General features: G+C 42.5%; 3 protein-coding genes across 3 annotated transcripts in view; 1 reads left to right on the top strand and 2 right to left on the bottom strand.

Moving 5' to 3' along the window:
* Window positions 1-5692, bottom strand: part of grk3 (G protein-coupled receptor kinase 3) — a gene marked incomplete at its 3' end in the record, with an annotated part of 75862 nt that extends 70170 nt beyond the window's left edge. The window contains exon 1 of the mRNA XM_080418709.1: window positions 3376-5692. Coding sequence (XP_080274835.1) covers window positions 3376-3488 — 113 coding nt within the window. The 5' untranslated portion in view covers window positions 3489-5692. The remainder of the gene's footprint in view (window positions 1-3375) is intronic.
* A 1616-nt stretch (window positions 5693-7308) lies between these two features.
* On the bottom strand, window positions 7309-10518 carry cryba4 (crystallin, beta A4; the record flags this gene model as incomplete). Its single annotated transcript, XM_080420294.1, has 6 exons — window positions 7309-7456; window positions 7635-7777; window positions 8088-8229; window positions 8400-8518; window positions 10217-10282; window positions 10384-10518. The coding sequence occupies 6 exons, from the start codon at window positions 10516-10518 to the stop codon at window positions 7309-7311; spliced, it is 753 nt and encodes a 250-aa protein (XP_080276420.1).
* Window positions 10519-17087: 6569 nt separating this feature from the next.
* On the top strand, window positions 17088-20016 carry crybb1 (crystallin, beta B1; the record flags this gene model as incomplete). Its single annotated transcript, XM_080419016.1, has 5 exons — window positions 17088-17210; window positions 17880-17998; window positions 18534-18666; window positions 19124-19266; window positions 19842-20016. The coding sequence occupies 5 exons, from the start codon at window positions 17088-17090 to the stop codon at window positions 20014-20016; spliced, it is 693 nt and encodes a 230-aa protein (XP_080275142.1).
* Between the last annotated feature and the right edge of the window lie 1568 nt (window positions 20017-21584).

Here is a 21584-nt window from a genome sequence, read left to right as displayed (position 1 = left end):
GTATTTGGCCGCCGAAGGGAACATTTTTCACTTTAAAAAATACATTTATTCAAAGATTTGTACACATTTTAGGACCTGTATCGATATTGTAGATGGTATATCGTAAGTATGTATTTGATCCTATGTATCCCCCCCTCCACACACACACACACACTTTGAGCGGCAGGTACACCCACGCATCCACTCAGAGACTTCTTCATATATGTGCCCAGGGACACACATTAGCACATCATGAACTCTATACATTTCATGCGCTCACCAGCACCACACTTCATGACCTCACACACACACACACCTCATACTAAAGGACCGCCATGGAAACGAGCTGTAGGCTCTTTCCGCATTATCCTTTTGATTATGGTGGCTCAGATGTTACATGTGACATGTGTTGAGAGAGGAGTTATCACCGGGAGGATGCAACGTGCCATCCCTCCCAATTCCATTCCCTACTGCAGTGGTTCTCAAACTTCTTTTTGGCTCAGGTCAGCCCCGTCACCCCGTGAATCCACGGCACCCCTGAAACTACAGCACCTTACCTTTATGTCATATATTACGGCACATCGTAGATATGTAAATCTTTCCCGCTAAGATAGAGTATAGCTCGAGGAGGAAAACTTGAGAATATCTGTTTTTCCATTATAGGACAGATTGAAAATGACTTTATACTTGACATTTAACCACTTGAACCCCCGCATCCCTATTCTGGGGGGGAAAGTTCGCCAAAAATAGCAGGTCTACAAGCTCACAACTCACTTGAGCTTACAGATCGGCTATTTTTGGCAAAGGGATTTGGTGTAGATCGAAAAAGGAATGCACCAAGTACAGTGCAACTCAGGTCCGTTGTACAAAGCATAGAGGGTCTATGTAGTTAAACTGAAGTGATATTGATAACTGTTGCAGAGTCAGACCTAACCAAAACTGGCTTTACAGTGTCAAAATTTCACTCAACTATTGCAGGTCACAAAATGTTGTTGTTTGAAACATAATGTCCATGTATGATAGTCTCAAAGTCACAGGCAACGCAACCAGTGTGCTTGCAGATCTGCTATTTTCACTATTTAAAAAGGAATAATCGTTCATTAATCGTAATCGAGGCAAAAGTTTGAAATAACTGCAATATAGATTTGAAGTCATATTGCCCAGCTCTTACATTGAGGGTGCCTTCAGCCAACTAGTAAAATCCAGACGACAAAGAACTCAGTAAATAATAAATCGCTTGAACTTATATTCACAATCATTCGTTTGACATTGTCATCTGGTTTTTGACTGGCATGATAACTTCACAAAATGGAAATATCTGTATTCTGTATAACTGTCGCAGTCAGACAGACGTTTCTACACTCTATGCAGCTGAGGTCAGTGCAACTTTTAGTTTCAAGGGAACTGAATCTGTGTGAACTGTGAACGTTTCCACTGTGCAAAGCCCAGCCTGAGTGCTATGTACACACAATGCACATCTCAAGGGTTTATTTTTCAAGGGCTGGCTGACTCAACATGATAGGCAGCTACAAGGAACAACTCACGACGGTATCAAGTAAAGCCCGATTTATACTTTGGTCGCACATCGGTGTTGCACGCCGTAAAATAGCAGATATGCAAGCTCACAACTGCGTCGCGTTCGTGACGCAGTTGTGAGCTTGCAGATCTGCTATTTACTGAGCACGACACCGCCACGCAACTAAAGTATATAACTGAGGCTTAAAATGTGCAGGGTTGGCTAAGAAGACCTTAACTTCCTCCTTTGTGACCTCCCCAGCAACATGCTTTGACTGGCAAAACAGGAAGCCGGGGGATCTTCAGCAGTGACATGTGCGATCCAACACTGTCTGACATCGAGTCTCTGCTTATGTTTGGAAACTGCCTTAAAAGTACAAGACACTAACACAAATCAATCATACGACTGGCTGGTCCAATATGTAGCCTAATCCTTTGAAATCACAGAGTATTGGGCCAATATTACCAGAAGTACGAGTCGGTGAAATTGCATTTCACTGAGTGAATGCTAAATAAACTTGCAAGTGCAAAACTTGCACGGCCCAAATTTGACAAAGAGTGTTGTATGATGTCGAACTGTGCTGAAGTGCCAACCAGACTGTTAAGTTGGTGAAGAGATCTGCTGGCTCACATTGACTGTTATAAATGTCAGCAAAGCTTACGATCAGTGAGAAATGAGACAGGCCTTGTTGTATGAAAGGCAACCCTCTGTATCACTAAACCGTAACCACATCCTCTTTCGGGCCAGTCGCAGACGGTTTATCTGCTACCTACTCTCTACTGCCTAGACATCACAGTCTAATTCAAAGAACAATTAGAACAACTAATGTTATGCAATCTGAGGATTTGCATTGTGCAGACTGCAGAGAGATGGATGCCAATGCAAACTTTGATTATAAGCAGCTGATCTAAAGGGTTAGATTTAATTAGTGGCACCCACCCAAACTCAAAACGAAAGAGAACAGGCCGACATAAAAAAGCAGCAGTTACAAGTGGGGCTAATTATGGAAGTACAAAGGTCTTGTAAAGCAGTAAAGATATTAAGATAAGATTAGCCGTTCTCTCTGTAAAGGAGCAGATCAATGCACACATCGTGAGACAGATGACAATCCAGTGTGCATGTGTGATGTGAGCAAGTGTAGGTCAGGCCTTAGAGCAGCTTCAAACACAGCGAGGTCCTGCAATCTTCCTCATAACTCAAACACTACTTAAAATAATATTTGATTCCTCTGCTATTAACAAAAGAAATCTAATAAAATGGGAAAATCTCTTAAAATATTGGGAAAATATTGACATTGTTTTAAAAAAATCTGCACACATTTTTCTTTTTTACATTTGCGTCTGCAAAACAATATGTCCAAAATAGGCCCAACAGGTTGAAAAGTGGGTTAAGAGTTGACAGCATCTTGACAAAACATACTGTACAATATCAAGCACACTGTGTTTATAGTAAGTTAGCTGAAAATCCCAGGAAACATGCGGGCTAGATGCTTCCATGTAGGAAATGGCATCATAAAAATATTCATATTGTAATGTGGCAGCAGCATGCAAAATGAACCCGAATGCAAGGTTGCTGTGGATGTGTCACGATGCAAGGAGTCACTGCACAGCTGCTAGTTAATAATCAGTTTACTACACAGCAGGTGCTACATGTCTGAGTGTTACATGCTCTGTTGTTCAATGATTAAAGATGCTCACAAGCCCCCTTTCACTTTGTCACTAGACTAGTGACCGTTGCAAGAGTGTAACACGCCTTTTTGACACTGATATATATCAGTGTCTTCTGTGTAATTGCATGTATACATTACACAGAAGACACTGACATATGCAATTACACGGAGAGGTAAATAAGCACAGATGTCATCTCTATATAGTGTTTACCTGGGCTCGGGCAGGATGATCTTCTTGCTCGCCCGGGCCGCCGGGGTAGATTTGCTCTTCTCCATCGCCATCAAATAGCTGACATCGGCGAGAACCGCTTCCAGGTCCGCCATCTTCAACCCCTGGGCCAAAGCGATCGACGACGAGTCGATCACAACGTCAGATTACAATTTGGAATGTTTTACAGGGACAGGGGGGGTATAAAACAAATGTCCGGCAAAATTGTGGCCTCCTGCATCAAGGGCCACCAACGTGCATAATGACAACACCGGGACCGAAGTGGGTGATCTGATGGCGGCTGATGATGGTGGTGGTGGTCGTGGTGGTGGGTCCGGACCATCGACTGTTCGTTCGGGGGGTCCACACACACTCAGTCAGTCACACGCTCCGTGTCAAACGACAATCAGTGTGATAGAGAAAATGACATTCGGAGGCGAGGAAGAAGACATCTGGGGTGACTTGACGATGATCACGTATTATTGTTATTACCAAGGTCGCTGGATGGATGATCAATACAATCCCATTCAGTGCAAAATGAGGGGGGGGTGTTATAGAAGCCTCTTGTTCAGAAGTGTAAATATTGCAAGGTAACGCTGGTTTGTAGTAATGTGATCTGCCAGATCTACATGCATGCAGCCTTCAGCTCCCACGGGTCTTACAGAATAATGCTGGCAGCGACGTCCACAAATACCGCTTCTGTCTGTCCTCCAGTCACTAGGGTGACATGTGTGCGTTTTATGGTCGTTTACTCACTAATAATGCCCAAGGCATATTCAATTTGTAATTAAAACAAAAAGATGACCGCCTCAAATGGTCTTTCTTTGAGACGTATATCGCGGGAGGAGGTATTATTAATAATGTCAGTCCAAAAAATGTTAGAATAAAACACCACAGCTACCGAGAAAGTGGATTAAAAAGGAAAAAATGGGGGGGAAACGACAAGATTCATGATGATTTGCATTCCATGAAATCCACACCACGTCGCCCCGATGGATGTTTATGTTGCCGTCGGTCCGCTGGCTTCCTGTTTCCCCGGGATTAGATGCTTGCTTATCGGCTCAATCAATCACAAAATGTTGGATCATGGATGGAAGGTTGTTTTAGAAGCTATAAGAAGCTTTAGCAACCGCCGTCCAGTCAGTCAGTCCTTCGGTCCAACGAGGGGGAAGATTTAAAACATTAAAAAATATGAAGTCACACAAACAAACAGGGCTGAAGGATCCGGGACCATCCAGCCAAACCACGCGTGTGAAACGTCTCTCCGTTTAAACGATGATACAGGTTTAACTAGCTATAGCACTGGTTTTGCATTAGCCATAGCAGGGTTTAGCCAGCGAATATTGTTAAATAACAAAATACATCTCCAACCGCCAGTGGGTTTGTTAAATCAAATCACTTGATATTAATAATAACAATAAGGGCCAAAATGTCCCTTTTTTTTCTGTCGCAGCAGGACACCGAACCTTCCCTCTCACGCTGGCTTGGCCGCTCGAGCGGAGCTAGCTTTAACGTTAGCGACACACTGGGACGTGAGAAATACTGCTGCTTGCTTCCACACGCGCACGCCACGCACGCGCACACCTAAACAGCAACAAGTTGAACACGTCAAAAAAAAAAAGATTCCCACAATAATAAAGCCACGAAAAGGGGGGGGGTATATAATAATCCAACGTTATTATCGTTTAAAAAAATAACACAGGTGTAGATAATGACGGTAATAATAATCCATTGCGTGGTGGTTGGTTGGTTGGTTGGTGGCTCTCTGGGTCTCAGGGGGTCGGTGGCTGTGAAGCAGCCCGGCGACCAGCGTTGAACCGCGGGCGTCAGGAGGAGGTTGTGACGGCTGTGAGGGATGGATGGATGGGGGAGGGGCTGAGTGATTCTTCTAACAAACACTGTAGAGTCTCCCTTTAACGTGTATAAACGCCCGACACGCACATATATATATATATTAATGCGGCATTGTGCTAATATGTATATATAATATGTGGTCCATAGTATGTCATATATACAATATCCCTCTCCCAGGCAGGCAGCAGATTACATTCAGTAGCTGCTGTGTACTGCTGTTAGCAACTATTCATACTAGTCCTCTTCTTACTGGGTTCCTGCTGATGCTTGAAGAAGAAGCTGCTATAATCGTATCGATCCTGACGACGACGCCGTTCGTTTTCATGTTATTAAACTTTACACACACATGCAGGCAAGGGGAGATTCAATATATATTTATATATGTATATATATCTTTGTTCTGTTTGTTTTTAAATCCCGTTCCGTACGGTACGTTCACAGATCTTCTCCTTTTCCTCTTTGCTAAAGCTCAGTGTTGCGTTTTCTCTGACTACCAACTTCCTCCCACTGCGGCGCGAGGTCAGCCGCAAAACATGGAGCTGGAGGAGCCGAGGCTAGTCGGGGGATCTGGAACGGAGTCAAATAATGTCTTTTTCAAGTAGGACCCCCACATTGGTATTATTTGCCCGTGGACCCCCCCATCTGAAAATGTTTTGCGCCCCCCCCCCCCCCCACACACACACACACACACACACACACACACTTTTTTGTTTTAATCTTCGTTGCACCTGACCATGTGTGCTAGTGTATTACAACAGATACTATAATAGTGGATACTGTGTGTATGTATAGCATCCAAAAGCACTGAATGAAGATGGACATCGTGTGTGTGTGTGTGTGTGTGTGTGTGTGTGTGTGTGTGTGTGTGTGTGTGTGTGTGTGTGTGTGTGTGTTGTGTTGGCTTCAGGAGGTTAAATGCCATGTTTGTAACCTCAACTGATAACATGTTACAACGCTAGAAATAGCATTTTATACAGCAGCAATTCCTAACATTTTTAAACAAAACCAAATCTCGATAGAATGACTCCATGATCTAATTTTTTACAAACATGGAAATGTAGTGCCGTGTAGTGGCCAATAACGGTAATGCTCTTTACATCTTAATATCTAAAATAGTTTATGTTCTTTATTTACACTTTTAAAGAATTCATAAAATTGAGAGAAAATCCAGTTAGAAAATGAATACAAGTTGCAGTGTAGCTACCCCTTTCCCCACTGGTAATATGTGATGACTGCTCATTTTTCTAGGATTGGATGGCTTAGGGTTGAGGACAGAGTACAGCAACTTACAATGGGCCTGGTCTTCAAGATACACCACAACATTGGTATCCCCCTGTATTTGTCAAAATACTTCCAAAACGTTAATGGAGTCCACGATCATAACACCAAGGGCAGCTCCACGAATCATGTTCAACCCAGATTTGGCTCAACAAAGGGAATGAACTCATTCTCATGCTATTCAACAAAAATGTGGAATGCCCTACCAAAAGGAGTAAAGGAGTGTAAAACCCTACTCACTTTCAAAACTGCCCTAAAGATACACCTTCAGGAGGCTGCAATTCGAAAATGGTTCCTGTCTAAGTCTTAACCTACCCGTTTTTTTCTTCTCTTGTACATATTTTTCTCTCTTCATACCAGTAACCTGTAAGCTGATTGTATGACGTTCTGTATATAGTGTGTATATCTGTCTGTCTCTTATATGTCATCATGATTTGTGTGCATGGGGATCTCATCTTAAACAAGCTCAGTGCTTAATGAGTCTTCCAGTTTAGTAGACCTTGTATTGTGAATTTGTACTTCCATGTACTGTTGTTCTCATGTCTTACTAAATAAAGTACCAATCAATCAATCAATGGTACTCACATACTCAACTTCCCTTTTGAGTTGTTAGTTGGAAAACAACTGTTTTCTAATCCATTCTAATTTGAATACACATAATAATATACACACACATATAGATACACATAGGGTCGGAGGTCGGTAGGGTTTAAGAAAGACAGTTTATTCAGCATTTGGGAAGAGCATTAGAGGGGTCAAAGGTGAAGCATCACATGGGAGAGTGAGGGTCAGGAGTTGAAGTGGTTACTGCTGAATGCGGCGGATGGACTGGATCTGAGGGGTCTGGGAATGGGATCCGAACTCCCTAAAGTGTTTGTACTCTCCGCAGTGACGGTCGCACTCCATGATGTACTGGTATCCACGGTAACCGGGATACTGGTAGCACACAAAGCTGTTTGGAAGAAGAAAAAATACATCAATATACATGAAGATGAAGATATAGGCCTGTATCCATTCAGAGAGATGTGCATGTGTGAACCAAGTCTTACAGGAAAACCAGCTATGATGATGCTTGTGAAACAAAAATAGAACATAAAAGATGAGAGAGATGTTATTTTATGGCCACTCACGATCCAGACTGCACCCTCAGAGAGCCCACTTCGTTGTTGCACCAGCCCATGGCCTGGAGGGAGGGGTAGTCATCGCTGAGCTCGCCCTTACGGCCCATGAAGTTCTCACGCTCAAAGATGGTCATGCGGCACTCCCTGTGGTTCTGCAGGACAACAGGCACCAATACAAACACATCACTCATTTGCTCAGTAAATAATAAAGCCTGATTTATAGTTAGTTGCGGCTCCAGAGATCTATAAGCCAACAGGGTTTGGTATAGAGAGAAATACCAGCGGACCTATAGAGCCCTGCGGGGGACACCGGTCAACTAAGTATATATAGGGTTTGAAGTGGCTAAACACTGAATATTGTGGATGCAAACAAAGATAAACTAGCATAATGGAAACAGATGTAGTAAAAAGCGATGGTGGCAAAGACCGGTTTGGTTTGGTTGTTGTTGCCGTTTGACTTACAGCGCAGGCGATGGGCCTGAAGGAAGTCATCCTCTCGATGTGGTAGGCGTTGCTGCCTCCGAAAGCATCACACTGAGGGTACTCTCCTCTCTCCAGCACGAACTGCTGGCCCTGGTAGGAGGCATGCTCGTAGCCAACCCAGCTACACACCCAGACAAAGAAGGCACAAGAGTAGATGATGATGATGATGATGATGATGATGTATATAGACTTATAACTATCCCTAAAACTAATATGACCAAAACTGAACCCAAACCCAGTTAGTCTATATCCTGTATAATTATGTTGTGATCGTGTAAAAAGTGTACTCACGCTCCGCTCTCCACCCTGAGGGAGCGCACGGTCTCGAAACCGAACTCCATCACGTTGCAGCACTCGGAGGTGAACTCATGGCGACGGCCCTGGAAGCACTCCTCGTCGAAGACAATGATCTGAGAGACACAAGCAGGGACAGGACAGTTTTAGTAAAGAACATGATCTGAGGGACAAGCAGGGACAGGAAGTGCACATGCTGGAAGCTTTTTAATTTCAATGACCCTCATAACTTAGTTACAGACCTGTAAGGGTCCATTTGGAACCCCCTCAAGGAGCCTGCAGGGTCCCAGGCCCTCCAAATTAATATGTATTTGGCAGGCAAACAGCCTAGATTGTCGCCATGCTTTGTTTAGGATGTGTGGTGTGGGCCTATGTCTCTGTACAGCATCTCATTATAGAAGGGAAAGTGATGCTATGTACTTTAAATATGTTCAGTATTTCATCTGGATTTATTCTGTTATAGTATTCTTCTGCTAAGACATAAATAGACCTTTATGTTTTCAAGACTAGAAAGAACTGTTATTCCAGACAAGTCGTGTGGAGGATATTTTGTGTGACTTTGAGATCAAGTCGCAAGAAACAGTTGACTTTATCCTGACTTAGACTAACGCAAGTTTGAGAGGTGTTCTTGACATTGACATTAAATATGCATTTCAATGAATATTCTCACCTTCCAGTGGCCGGAAAACTTGGTGCAATGATGAGTCATGTTGTCTGTAAGAAAAAGAAAAAGAAATACTTTTTTAAGGGGACTTGGGGCAAAAACCTGTAACATTCACTATGAAAATAGGCTCTCTAATATGTTATCTATCACACTACTGACAGACAGACACACACACACCCCTCTCCATTTCCCAGGCTCAACACACAAAGTTAACCATCAAAACCTTGCAACGCTTACTATACAGCAAATTCATGACCCCTGAGCTAGTAAGTAAACACATTAGACAGCTGCAGTGCTGAACAGTAATGGAGAAATGGAGCTGAAAGATGGTGTTTGAAAATCCACACAGAGTACTGTCGCTCCAATAGGCAGGAGGTCAGCACCTCAGGACACTGTCAGTGTTATAAAGTATTCATCACAACTCCATTTACACTACATAGTTCTTTTGTCTCTGCAATGAAAGGCTTGCAGTGCTACAATGCAGTGTGTGAAAAGGCACAATGCAGCTACATTCTATTAGAGAGGGCTCCACAGCACTAGCAGTAGAATGGCCTGAATAGCATGCAGGGTCGGCCTGGCCTGGGTGCATAATAATTTCCAGCACTGAAAGCATCATCAGCATCTATTTACAGTTACTAGACTACACAAATGCAGGAAAGGAAAAGAAGCCAGGGGAGGCCTCATCTGGGGAGAGCTGTAGCTTTGTCCTCCTCTTTCTATACCTGATCTCACATGTTTTTGTTTTTTTTCAAATTTCATCGGTGCTCACCACCACCACCACAGGTTGTTGCCGGATTGTACTTAGTTGTACTGTGTGTGTCGCACACCGGAAATAGCAGATCTACAAGCGCTGTAGGCCTCTGATAATTAATATTATAAATAAATAAATGAAAAATACATAAATAAATAAATGAATGAATAAATGAATATCATTATTTTCAAACAATAGTAGCAACATATAACAGTAAATAAATAATATAAAACAAAATGCAAATTGTAAAAAAAAAAATATATATAAAAATATATTGAAATATATTTTAGCTTACCGTATATATATAATATAAGCTTAAAAAGAAATAGCTTGTAGATCGCCTATTTTTGGTGCGCGACCCCTTCGCTCGACCAGAGTAAAAATCGCCCCTGAACTCACCAAGGACTGGCGGTGTTGTTGGCCCTGGAGCCTGTGTGTGTGGAAGGCTGGCTGTGTGGTGCGGGGCTAGGGGGGCGAGAGGGTGTGAGTGTGGGGCCTATGTGTGGCTGTGCTGGCCCTGGCTGGCTGGCTGGGCTAATGGAGGGAGAACGGGGACAGGAACTCACCTTGCTTTGATGCCCTTGGGGGGATGTCCTGGCGTGAGAGTGAGGGCCAGCACGCGCCCCCACCCTTTTAAAGCCTCCCCTGGCAAGGGGCCATGCTGAAAGCACCGGCTCAGCAGCGAGGGAGGGGCTTCGCATTGTCCCGCGCCACAAAGGCAGGGTTAATCTATGGAGGGAGCAGAAGTGCAGACGCCCACAGTATCACCCATGGGTGCCATGGACACTGAGAGACACGCGGCCGGCCAGCCGGCAGGGGCAGCAGAGAGAATGGCCAAGGCCGAGGAGATGGTATAGGGTGGACAGGAGACAAGTGATGACCGCCTCAAAGCCAGACGACTGGCCTTGTCTAAAAATAGAGAGAAGTCAAGTCAAGTCACCTTTACTTGTAATATAGCACATTTAAAGACAACACAAGTTTATCCAAAGTGCTTTCCATTCAAAATAACATGAAATAGACCTCAAAATTAGGGACCACAGAAAACAATTAAAAAATAAAATATAGATAGGCTAACTAAAAACATAAATAGCAATACAATTTAAAAACCCTTTAAAAAAAAAACTTAAACACAGAAATTTACAATACAGAATCTACATTATGTTATGTTCAGTGGCCATTGCAAAAACAGGAGTTAGTTGCCCTTAGACAGAGCTAAAATCAATAGAAAAGAGGTTGGTCTGTAGGTTGGATTTAAAAAAAGAGCGCTTTACGGTGTTCAAGACAAATGAACAGTTGTTAGAAGGTGATCTGTGTCTCAAAGAGGGGAGAGAACATCCAATCAAAAACAAAATGGAACTCTTCAGTCTTCATAAAGTTCAAAAGCTTTCATTCCAGGCCAGTTCATATGGAAACGATTCAGAAACCTGTTTTGGCCTTCATCATGGACGGACGAGAAAAGACTGTGACCATGTCTGTTTCGCTCATCTTTACTTTACTTTAGTTGTTTATTTAGGAGGGTCAGAACATATTCATGAACACAGCATACAAAATTACACATAGTAGAGTTTACAAAGCAGTGTACATACGAGTTATAGCAAGAATGCAATTTTCATTCTTTAATTTTATTGTCTCCCCCCTTTCCTACTACTCTCCTTTTCATTTGTTTTTTTTTGACAGGCAGTGGTGGGAAAGGTACTAAAATGTTGTACTTAACGACTTTGGGAAATCGTCTGTATCTCGCTTCCTGTGTTTTATTATGTATTTTTGACGAGACATACTATTTTGCCGGGGTCGCGGATGACATTAATCTTTTCTTTTCACGGAAGCACAGTGAAACACCCCGTGATTACCAACTATCAGGGGATTGATCATACTGGAGATAAATATTCTCTCCAGTAAGGTAAGAAAATCAGAAAATCGATGGCAATGGGTGCACGCAGCCAGAAATAAGTCTGGCAGTGAAAGAGTTAAGTAAAAGTCTCAATACTGCAATGTAGAAACACTCAAGTAAAAGTAAAAGTCCAGTAATCAAAATTTGCTTGAGTAAAAGTACAAAAGTATTGGCATCAAAATATACTTAGTACCAAAAGTAAAAGTACTGATAATGCAGAATGTTTCACAAATTATCATTATGTATACCATTTATAAAAAATCTCAGCAGAAATCTTAGAAAATCTTAGCAGAAAATAGCAGATCTACAAAGCTCACAACGTGGTGCGTCACAACTTGTAGATCGGCTATTTTCAAATAGCCAAAGTTTAAATAGGGCTGAAGTGATTAATGTATGTTTTGTAATAATAATCAAAGTGATCTTCAAAGTAACTGGCAACTAAAGTTTTTAAATAATTGTAGTGGAGTAAAAGTACAATATTTGCCTCTGAGGTGCAGTGGAGTAGAAGTAAAAGTATTGAAAAATTGAAAATACCCAATAAAGTACCTCAAAAGTGTAGCCTACTTAAGCACAGTACTTGAGTACATGTACTTAGTTACTTTACACCACTGATGACAGGTGCCGCCCCAGCATGTAGGAAGAAGTACATGCAGTGACAATCATCACCCTCTTTGCCCGGCGTCATTCCACCGAACACGGGCCAATAGTGTTGTCTCCCGGCAAAGCCGGATGCACCACGGTGGATTCGAACTAACAACCCCCATGGTGGCGGGAAGGCACTTCACCACTGCGCCACTGCGCCACCCGAGCACTTCGAGATGTGTTATTTTCTGTTTCAGGTGTGTTGATGTAATAAAGGAAATCCAATATCTCTAACCAATTAAACGCTACTAGTAAAATACTTCATCGACCCGAATCCCCCAGGGGTCTTCACTAGGCCCGCACACTTTTCCCCCCCATTTATGTACCAAATCTCTTTGGCGAAAGATCTACAAGCACACGTTGTGACACGTTGTGAGCTCATACTGTAGGTTTTTGACAAATGTTCCTCACCAGAATAGGGACGCCATGGTTCATTTGGCTAAATTAATATCTTCATTATTTTCTATTTTTAAAACTAAACTGATATTATTGAAAAACTAATATTCTGCAGGAGGCTGCTGTATTACAGCAGTTCATGGAAATTTAGCTAAGCCCTCAATTACAATTACAATTTATTGATTTAGCAGACCTTTTGTATATAGTAGGTTGACTATGCTTAGATGCCTATTTTTTATTTCTTTATTTTAATGTGTTTTTATTGATGTCTCTCTGAGAGCTGCTGTATCACTTTCATTTCTCCTCGGGGATGAATAAAGTACCTACCTACCCTTATACAGAGCCAAGTATTTATTGAACTCTGTCTCTAGTCAATAACAGGTTAAATCACATAAATAGAGTGCAGAGAGAACCTTACAGGGCCTCAAAGAAACTAGGAGGTAAACATGAACCTAGAATCTTTCTAAACAACATGCTCTCTAAGTCACGTTGTGTATATTTGGAACTATAGAATACCAGCTAATCAATGAGCCTACCATCTCTCTAAATAACATGCTATCTAAATATAAAATTCTTAATATGTGTGGTCTAATGAACAAATCGATCATAGAATAAAAAAAAAACACAAAAACAAGTGCCCAAGATATAGTAACTATATCAATCGCTAATAGCATCTGCACAATATGTGTGTGTGTGTGTGTGTGTGTGTGTGTGTGTGTGTGTGTGTGTGTGTGTGTGCGTGTGTGTGTGTGTGTGCGTGCGTGCGTGCGTGCGTGCGTGCGTGCGTGCGTGCGTGCGTGCGTGCGTGCGTGCGTGCGTGCGTGCGTGCGTGCGTGCGTGCGTGCGTGCGTGCGTGCGTGCACATTGGTGTATAACAGCCAAAGGACCACTGTACTAGTGAACACAAACACTGCTTGTGGCAGTAAGTCCACATTCCTGCTCATGCTGCTCACAGAATGTGAACAATACTGCAGATCTCAAAGGAAGTTAAGTACCTAACTCTCATGCCAACCGTGCCTAATGGACCCTGCAATTACTGTCATATGACTCTGGAATCTCTTCACCAAGTGCATAGCTGAGACATTTCCACTCTTTTTTTTTTACCAAATGATTATTTCTATAAATACCAATTATTAACAGTCACGACTTAATGCTCAATGACCTTTTCTTTTTTACTTACAATCCAAATTGCAAAAATTAATTATTTCATTTATGTGTTATTTTGGCTATTTATCATAATAGTTTATTGAACTAATCGATATGATCAATTATGAAAAATAATTGATAATTTACAAAAATAATCAATATCTATCTCTATTTTGGGCATGACATAGAAGAAATCCCAGCAAAAAAGAAATTCCACAAAAATACAACTTTTGAAAAAAGCCGATGTACAAGCTCACAACGCATAGGAGTGTGACACGTTGTGAGCTTGTAGATCACCTATTTTCAATGTCAGCAACCCTGTTGTGTGACAAAGTATAAAATAGGACTTAAATGGTAAATCGATTCATTGATTTATTAAAAAAAACAAAGTATTCAATTAATCGAAAAGTAATCAATAGAATAATCGGTTAGAAAATATATATATATATTTTTTATTACATCTGCAAACCTTTACACTATAAATACTAAATGAATGGGCTCTATGCATATCAGCCATATTGGAAAGAAGTTGGGCCTCTTCCTTACTTCCTTCATAGGTGTTTTCAATGATACTATTGAAGGCTCTGTTCCATTCTGGTCAAACAGAGTCAGGGTGCTGATATTGTGCATGTTGGCTCACTGGAAACACTCTGCTACACCAGTGGCTTTCAAAGTGTGGTCCAGGGACCCTCATGGTTCCTTGAGAGGTTTCCGAATGGCCCCTTAAGGATGTGTACAGTAACTATGAGAGTTATGGGGGTCCTTGAAATTAAAAGGATTGAGAACCACTGTGCTACACTAAATGGTACAGAGCCTTGATTAGTATAATTGATGATAAGACTTGTGGAAGGAAGGAAGGAAGTAAATAAGAGGTCCAATATTTTTTCCAATATGGCTGCAGTGCATAGAGCGTGAAGGATTACATAATGTAGCAGTTGTATGGGATGAAATCTACACAGTGATGGTGATGTGAGAGATTTACATGATCAGATTAACCCCGATCCCTCCGCTAGAAATAATCACAGTCTAAGTGATGTAATCCAATAATAAGCCGTCTGATTCTAATCTGTGTGTATAAACGCAAACTCTATGAATCATGACTGCGTGTAAGTTCATAATATCAAACATGTACTGTAACAGTGTACTTGATAACGTAACAGGAAAATTTCATTGATGCTGATATCTGTTTAGGACTGTTTGGATTGTGAGGGAAAGGCTTCTGTCTGTCTGTCTGTCTGTCTGTCTGTCTGTCTGTCTGTCTGTCTGTCATTTTCCAAAACAATTTAAAGATTTGCCAAATTTTCCACTTTGCACTTGATTGCTGATACACAGAATAACAACAACAACAGCAACAACAGCAACTGTATTGTTATAAATCAATTGTATTCTGGATGTTGTTCTTCATAGTTATTTCAAGAAGCACTGCACACTTGATGATTGAAGATTTGTGTTGTTACAATTGTTCAACACACAGCCAAATAGCAGATAGCAAGCTCGCAATGTGCTGCATTGTGAGCGTTGTGTTGCCAAATTATAGCCAAAGTATAAAATAAGGTTGAAGTGGTTATATTGATTTTTGATGCTTTGTTAGCTAATCTTTTTGGGGACCCCCTGGAACCCTTTCAAGGGCCCCTGGGGGTCTGCAGACCCCACTTTGAGAACCACTGCCTTAAAGTGACTTTTCTTAAGGCATCCAATCAGAGCCTGACCGATGCCAGAGTCCTAAACCACCAATTACTGATGTTTTGAGCAATATCTTGTCAAAAAGTGCAAAGAAAAAAAAGGAGAACAAGTTAGATTAAAGTTTCTAGCTAACATTTAACTTACCGTAAAGCAACTTAAAATATAAACACAAATAACTTTCTGATAGATAAAATGTTTTAGTATATAAACTTCAATAAATGAAAAGAACATTTAACTTGAATTATACAATTAGCAAGTAACACAAGTAAAAACGAAAACAAATAGTCTACAAATAAACTGAACTTCAACACTGAAGCTGTGTTTGTGCGGGTAGGTGGGGTGGGTAATAAATTGAATAAAGTTAACTCTTTAAGCACTCTGGTCCCTTGCATTGCCTCTCTCCATATTCAACTACAGCTCAGAGCCCCGTACGGCACCAACAGAGTGCACAAAGTGCGTTGTCAGGGCTTTCCTTTGACAAGCAAACTGCTTACAGGCATGGCCAGTGGCGATTCTAGGCTATGCAATGACCCGCTGGCTTTGGCACGGGCCGACTGTGATGACGAGGGGCTTTTCATTGTACTGTGAGCCCCTGCACTCGGCCCTTGCCAGGGTATAAAAGCTTGGATGCAGGTCTGAAGGGACCAGCACGAGCCAGCCACCCACACACACGGGCACCGCAAGCCGTATAACACAGGTAAGGACACAACACAGACACACACTACAGCAGACAGCCAACATAGGCCATCCATCCACTGTCATAGTAATAACCAGGGACCACCACCACACATTCACAGCCATAGCACTAGTCTCCCTGTACCCACCACGACCCACCCACAGGCGGTGAAAGACTCCAAACAGAAGCCCAGGCCTGCCAGTGTCACAGAAACAGCAGGCTCCTGTCCTGGGATGCCTTGCTTTTAGTCCAAATCCCAACCACCTATGGAGTGCAACAGTTAATCAAACTAATCAATTTAATTGATTATAAAACAATTATCTATTTTAATAAATGGCGGAAATAGGTGATCTAACATAGCCTATCTACAAGCTCACAAGTGAGCTTGCATATTGGCAATTGTTGCCATTTCTGCGTGACTATATTTTTTGTATATAGTCCATAAAAGAATCGGTTAGAAAAGTTGTTCCCGCGTTGATTGATTGATGTAAAATCAATAAATAAATAACAATACACGTTTGAATGATTAATTGAAAAAGTAATCGATAGAATATTCGCTATGAAAAGAATCGATCGTTGCACTCCTTTTGGATATAGAACCTGTACAGAAAAAGCCCATACATGCCTACCTGTCACCAGCAAGCCTACATGTCTACCTGTCACCATTAAGCCAGTGCCACCTATTCCGGGATCGGGCGTGACTGTTTGGTCTTCTGCCCTCCCATTCTCATTCATTCAGCCATTCTATTTCTCTATGCTACCACTATGACTTTATTTTCACCATCTTGCCGTCTTGCCTTCTTCCTCTGTCCCTCCTCACCGCAGACTCACTAGCCATGTCTCAGACCGCCAAGTCCGCCTCTAGCCAGGGCACCGATGCCAAGGACAAGGGTGCCCCCGCCCCCGCTGCCAGCAGCAAGGCCACCAAGACCGGAGAGCCTGGCATGGGCAACTTCAGAGTGAGTCCCTGTTTATGTCCAACATCATCCTACTGTTTATGTCCAACATCCTACTGTTTATGTCCAACATCCTACTGTTTATGTCCAACATCATCCTACTGTTTGTGTCCAACATCCTACTGTTTATGTCCAACATCATCCTACTCTTCTTTAACCAACTTGAATGTCCCTATTCTGGGGGCAAACAGCAAAAAAAAAGGAGCAGAACTTCACATGCAGCTTATTGCTTACCAGGGGTCACGATCAATTCACTTTTAAAGAAACCTAATTGAGATGTTGGCATTTCATTATGATGATAGGGTAAATAGCCGATTTCCCCAAAAACAGCAGCTTTAGAAAATGTTGTAATATGTTTTTTAATTGTTGGCGGTGAGGTATAGTCACACAGAGTAGATGTTGTACATTGTACACACAGTTATGGTATTGCCATTGTTTTCAAGTATTTATCCATAGGCTACACAGAAGCCTACATACTTCTTTTCTTCATAAATCTTAAGCAGTACAGGGATGGGTAATTCAACATAAGTCATAAGTTGAGAGAGAGAGAGAGAGAGAGAGAGAGAGACTAGAGATGAAGAGAGAATCCAGTACTCCATGAAGATGTGTTTCTGTGTGTAGCTTGTTCTCCAGATCATGAACATGTGCTTGTGTGTTTAACTTGTTCTTCAGATCATGCTGTTCGACCAGGAGAACTTCCAGGGCAGAATGATGGAGGTCCAGAACGAGTGTATGAACGTGTGTGACCGCGGCATGGATAGAGTGCGTAGTATCATTGTTGAGTGCGGCCCGTAAGTGGACACACACACACACACACACACACACACACACACACACACAACACACACACACACACATGCATGCACACACACACCCAATGGGTCCCAAATGTAACCCACTAATATGAGGCAAACACATTCTAAAATGTACTTCTGCTATCTAAGTCGGGACAATCAGGTAACAAACAAGTAAAAGTAGTCATTACGCAGAATGCCCATTTCGGAATCATATACAGTACATCATGTGATTGCTCACTTTAATACTACAGATGATATATGGTTGGGTAGCTTTCTAGGTTATGCTTAAATGCAGAGTAAATGCACTTAAAATGACTGTGAGTGTCCACCTCTGAGGGCACTCAAGGTGTCCTTTTGGGTCACTATCTTTCCTTTTGGGTCACTATATCTTTCCTTTTGGGTCACTATATCTTTCCTTTTGGGTCACTATATCTTTCCTTTTGGGTCACTATCTTTCCAATAATCCTCCTCTCCCCTCCTCTCCCCCCCTGTGCTCTCCCTGCCCTCGGCGGCTGCACCCCCTCTTCAGCTTTGTCGCCTTTGAGCAAACTAACTTCCGTGGGGAGATGTTCATCCTGGAGAAGGGAGAGTATCCTCGCTGGGACACCTGGAGCAACTCCTACCGCAGTGACTGCCTCATGTCTCTCAGGCCCATCCGCATGGTGAGTTACAGTAGGGCCTACTGCTACTACTGTAGGTACAACTCTTACGGCAGTGACTGCCTCATGAGAACCACTACCTAGCCTACCTACCACGGTGCCTGAAGTTAGACTAAAGGCCAGTCCACACCAATGCAACTCCTTGCAACTGCAACTACTTGCAACTCCTTGCAGCCATTATCCCCAAATGGCACCGGTCTGCAACTGGTCAGTCCAGACCACTGCAACTTCTTGCTCCTGGATGCAAGTTGCGACTAGTTGCATTGGTGTGGACTGGGATTTATAGTCTTTCATACAGCTGAGACATCATATAGCAGCATATATCAGACAAGACATTTCAACATAAACATAAGTGGCAGTTAGGAGTATGACCTCGACCTTCTGAAGTAGTCAACATACAGGTTGAACAACACAGAAAACTGAGCTAAAACCTGTCCACTCCACCCCCTCCCCTCCACAGGACAGCATGGAGCACAAGATCTGCCTATTTGAGCTCTCCGACTTCAAGGGCAACAAGATGGAGATCCAGGAGGATGACGTGCCCACCCTCTGGGCGCATGGCTTCTGCGACAGAGTGGGCAGCGTGAGGGTGCCCGGAGGAGTGTGAGTACACAGTACACACACGCACACGCACACACACACACACACACACACACACACACACACACACACACACACACACACACACACACACACACACACACACACACACACACACAGAATCCAGAGCTATACAGAATCGGAATAAGCTTCATTGTCACATCACAGATTTTACAGGTGAAATTAGCTTTTTTCGTACAAGCTCCATCATTTCTTTTCTCTGATGACATGACCAGAAATAATGAGGGCTGGTTTTAAAAGTGGTTCAGTTCTATGTCAACATGAGAAGGCTGAGAAGAAGACAGAGCACACTTCTAAAATAGACCACGGGCACATTTCACATTTATGCTTGACAGAACAAAGGCTTAGTACTTTGAGGAATAATAATGTCGACATAACCTTGAGAGAATTAGACCATACTAAATACAGTGCTCAGAGGAAGTAGAAACTAAAGTGAAGATAGATAGAAAATAGACCCAAGGACTAACATTTCTATACATCTGCAAAGAGAAAGGGCACATTGTTTGGGGGGGTCAAAGACACATTTCTAATGAAGTTTCTCTTGTGTTTGTCCTCAGTTGGGTGGGTTACCAGTACCCCGGCTACAGAGGCTACCAGTACCTGTTTGAGTGTGGTGACTACAGACACTACAACGAGTTCTGCGCCTTCCAGCCTCAGATCCAGTCCATTCGTCGCGTTAGGGACATGCAGTTCCACCAGAGGGGATGCTTCAACCTCACCGCCAGCAAGTGAACAGTGACCTCTGCTGGACACCTGGTGTAGTTGCAACCAGTCTCACTCTCAACCGCCCATCCGGCGCTTTTTATTTCTCTAACCCCCCCTCATTGGCCCAGAACACCCTCCCCCCTTCCCCCCAACCTTCACCCCCTCTACCCCCCCCCCCCCCTCCTCCCCCCCAGCCCAAAAGGATAAAGAATGACAACAGTGTACCGGACAGCCTTAACTGACTTTTTATGCCAAAATAAACGTGTTTGGAAAAACGTGAGCCTCTTGGGTGGACTAACTTTTATTCAGGGCCCTCCAGCAACAACACATCAAAGTGAAACATTCTGTTTAAACCTCCAATGAGCTCCATCAGGGGCATTTTAGCCCACTTGTAGGGGGTGTTGAAGCACTCCCACATTTTCTGTTGGCACCACCAATTTGTCCATTCTTTTTTACAGTCTATGGTTGGCACCCCTACAGAATATAGCCTATACAGGCATACATTTAAAAAAATAATAATGACATATTTTGTGACCTTGTCTGTTGGAGACAGGGGACAAACAACTAGGCCTACTGGTTTAATATCGAGTATTGCAGGTAATCTATCCAGAATAAAGCAACATGCATTTTTTATGTTAGAGAAAAAATAAGTAGTCATATTTAGTCATATATACTGTAACTGTCACATACCGGGTGTTGTATGTGACAAAGGAGGGAATAAAGTAAACTGCTGCAGTGTATATAGGCTCCTCAATCAACCCCAGGTGAGGTCCAGTGGCTGACCACCTGCCCCACTCTGCCAATCACTCTCACAATCAATGAGACGCTCTCAGAATAATTTTGCAATCTGTGCATGGCAAGTAGGCTATAACATCTCCCCCGTCCACTTGCCCTTCAAGTCAAATGGGGTAGGCCAAGGATAAGACACTCCTAATCGGCCTCATGGTTGCGCTATACCAAGCCGCTTTTCGCTTTCCTTGGATCATGGAAATTCCCCATATAGGCCATGGCCATTATTATCTCACACTTAAATTATCTGTGGAGACATGTGATAATATTTATGAGTCAGATTGCTAATTTATGAGTCAGTTTGTAGGAGGGGTCTATTTCACCAAAGATATGACTAAACTCGTGAACTCTACGTCCAATCAACCCCAAATTGTAATCACATCTTGTGGGGCCTCTACACAGCTCACAGCCGAAAGCAGTTTCACTGTCTTAGACCCATTATGAAACTCTTAACATCTGCTCAGTGGACAGTGAAACTGTGCTAACTGTTAGCATGTCAGCTGTCCCAGGGGACTCCATGAGATTTACATCTTCACGGTTCTCTGGTTTCTCCACACACTGAAGACACTTCATGATAATCTTCAGATGTTCTTCTGAGCACACTATATGGTTGTGATCCACAGGAATAGTGATACAAACTCTGTTCTCTTCTTTTAAACCTTGATTTCATCATCAAGAAAAACTGATTTCATCTGTAAAGAGAAGAGATGCAACATGGAATGGAATATGCTGTTTGCACTAGTATGTTTTAGTTAGTTTCAAAAGTAAAATATAAAGTTATAACGAATAATTCTTCAATTCAATGT

The sequence above is a fragment of the Gymnoscopelus braueri genome, assembly GCF_963280865.1.
Source record: "Gymnoscopelus braueri genome assembly, chromosome: 22".
NCBI lineage: Eukaryota > Metazoa > Chordata > Actinopteri > Myctophiformes > Myctophidae > Gymnoscopelus > Gymnoscopelus braueri.
The sequence above is the reverse complement of the archived record's forward strand: the minus strand, read 5'-3'. Positions and strand labels throughout refer to the sequence as shown.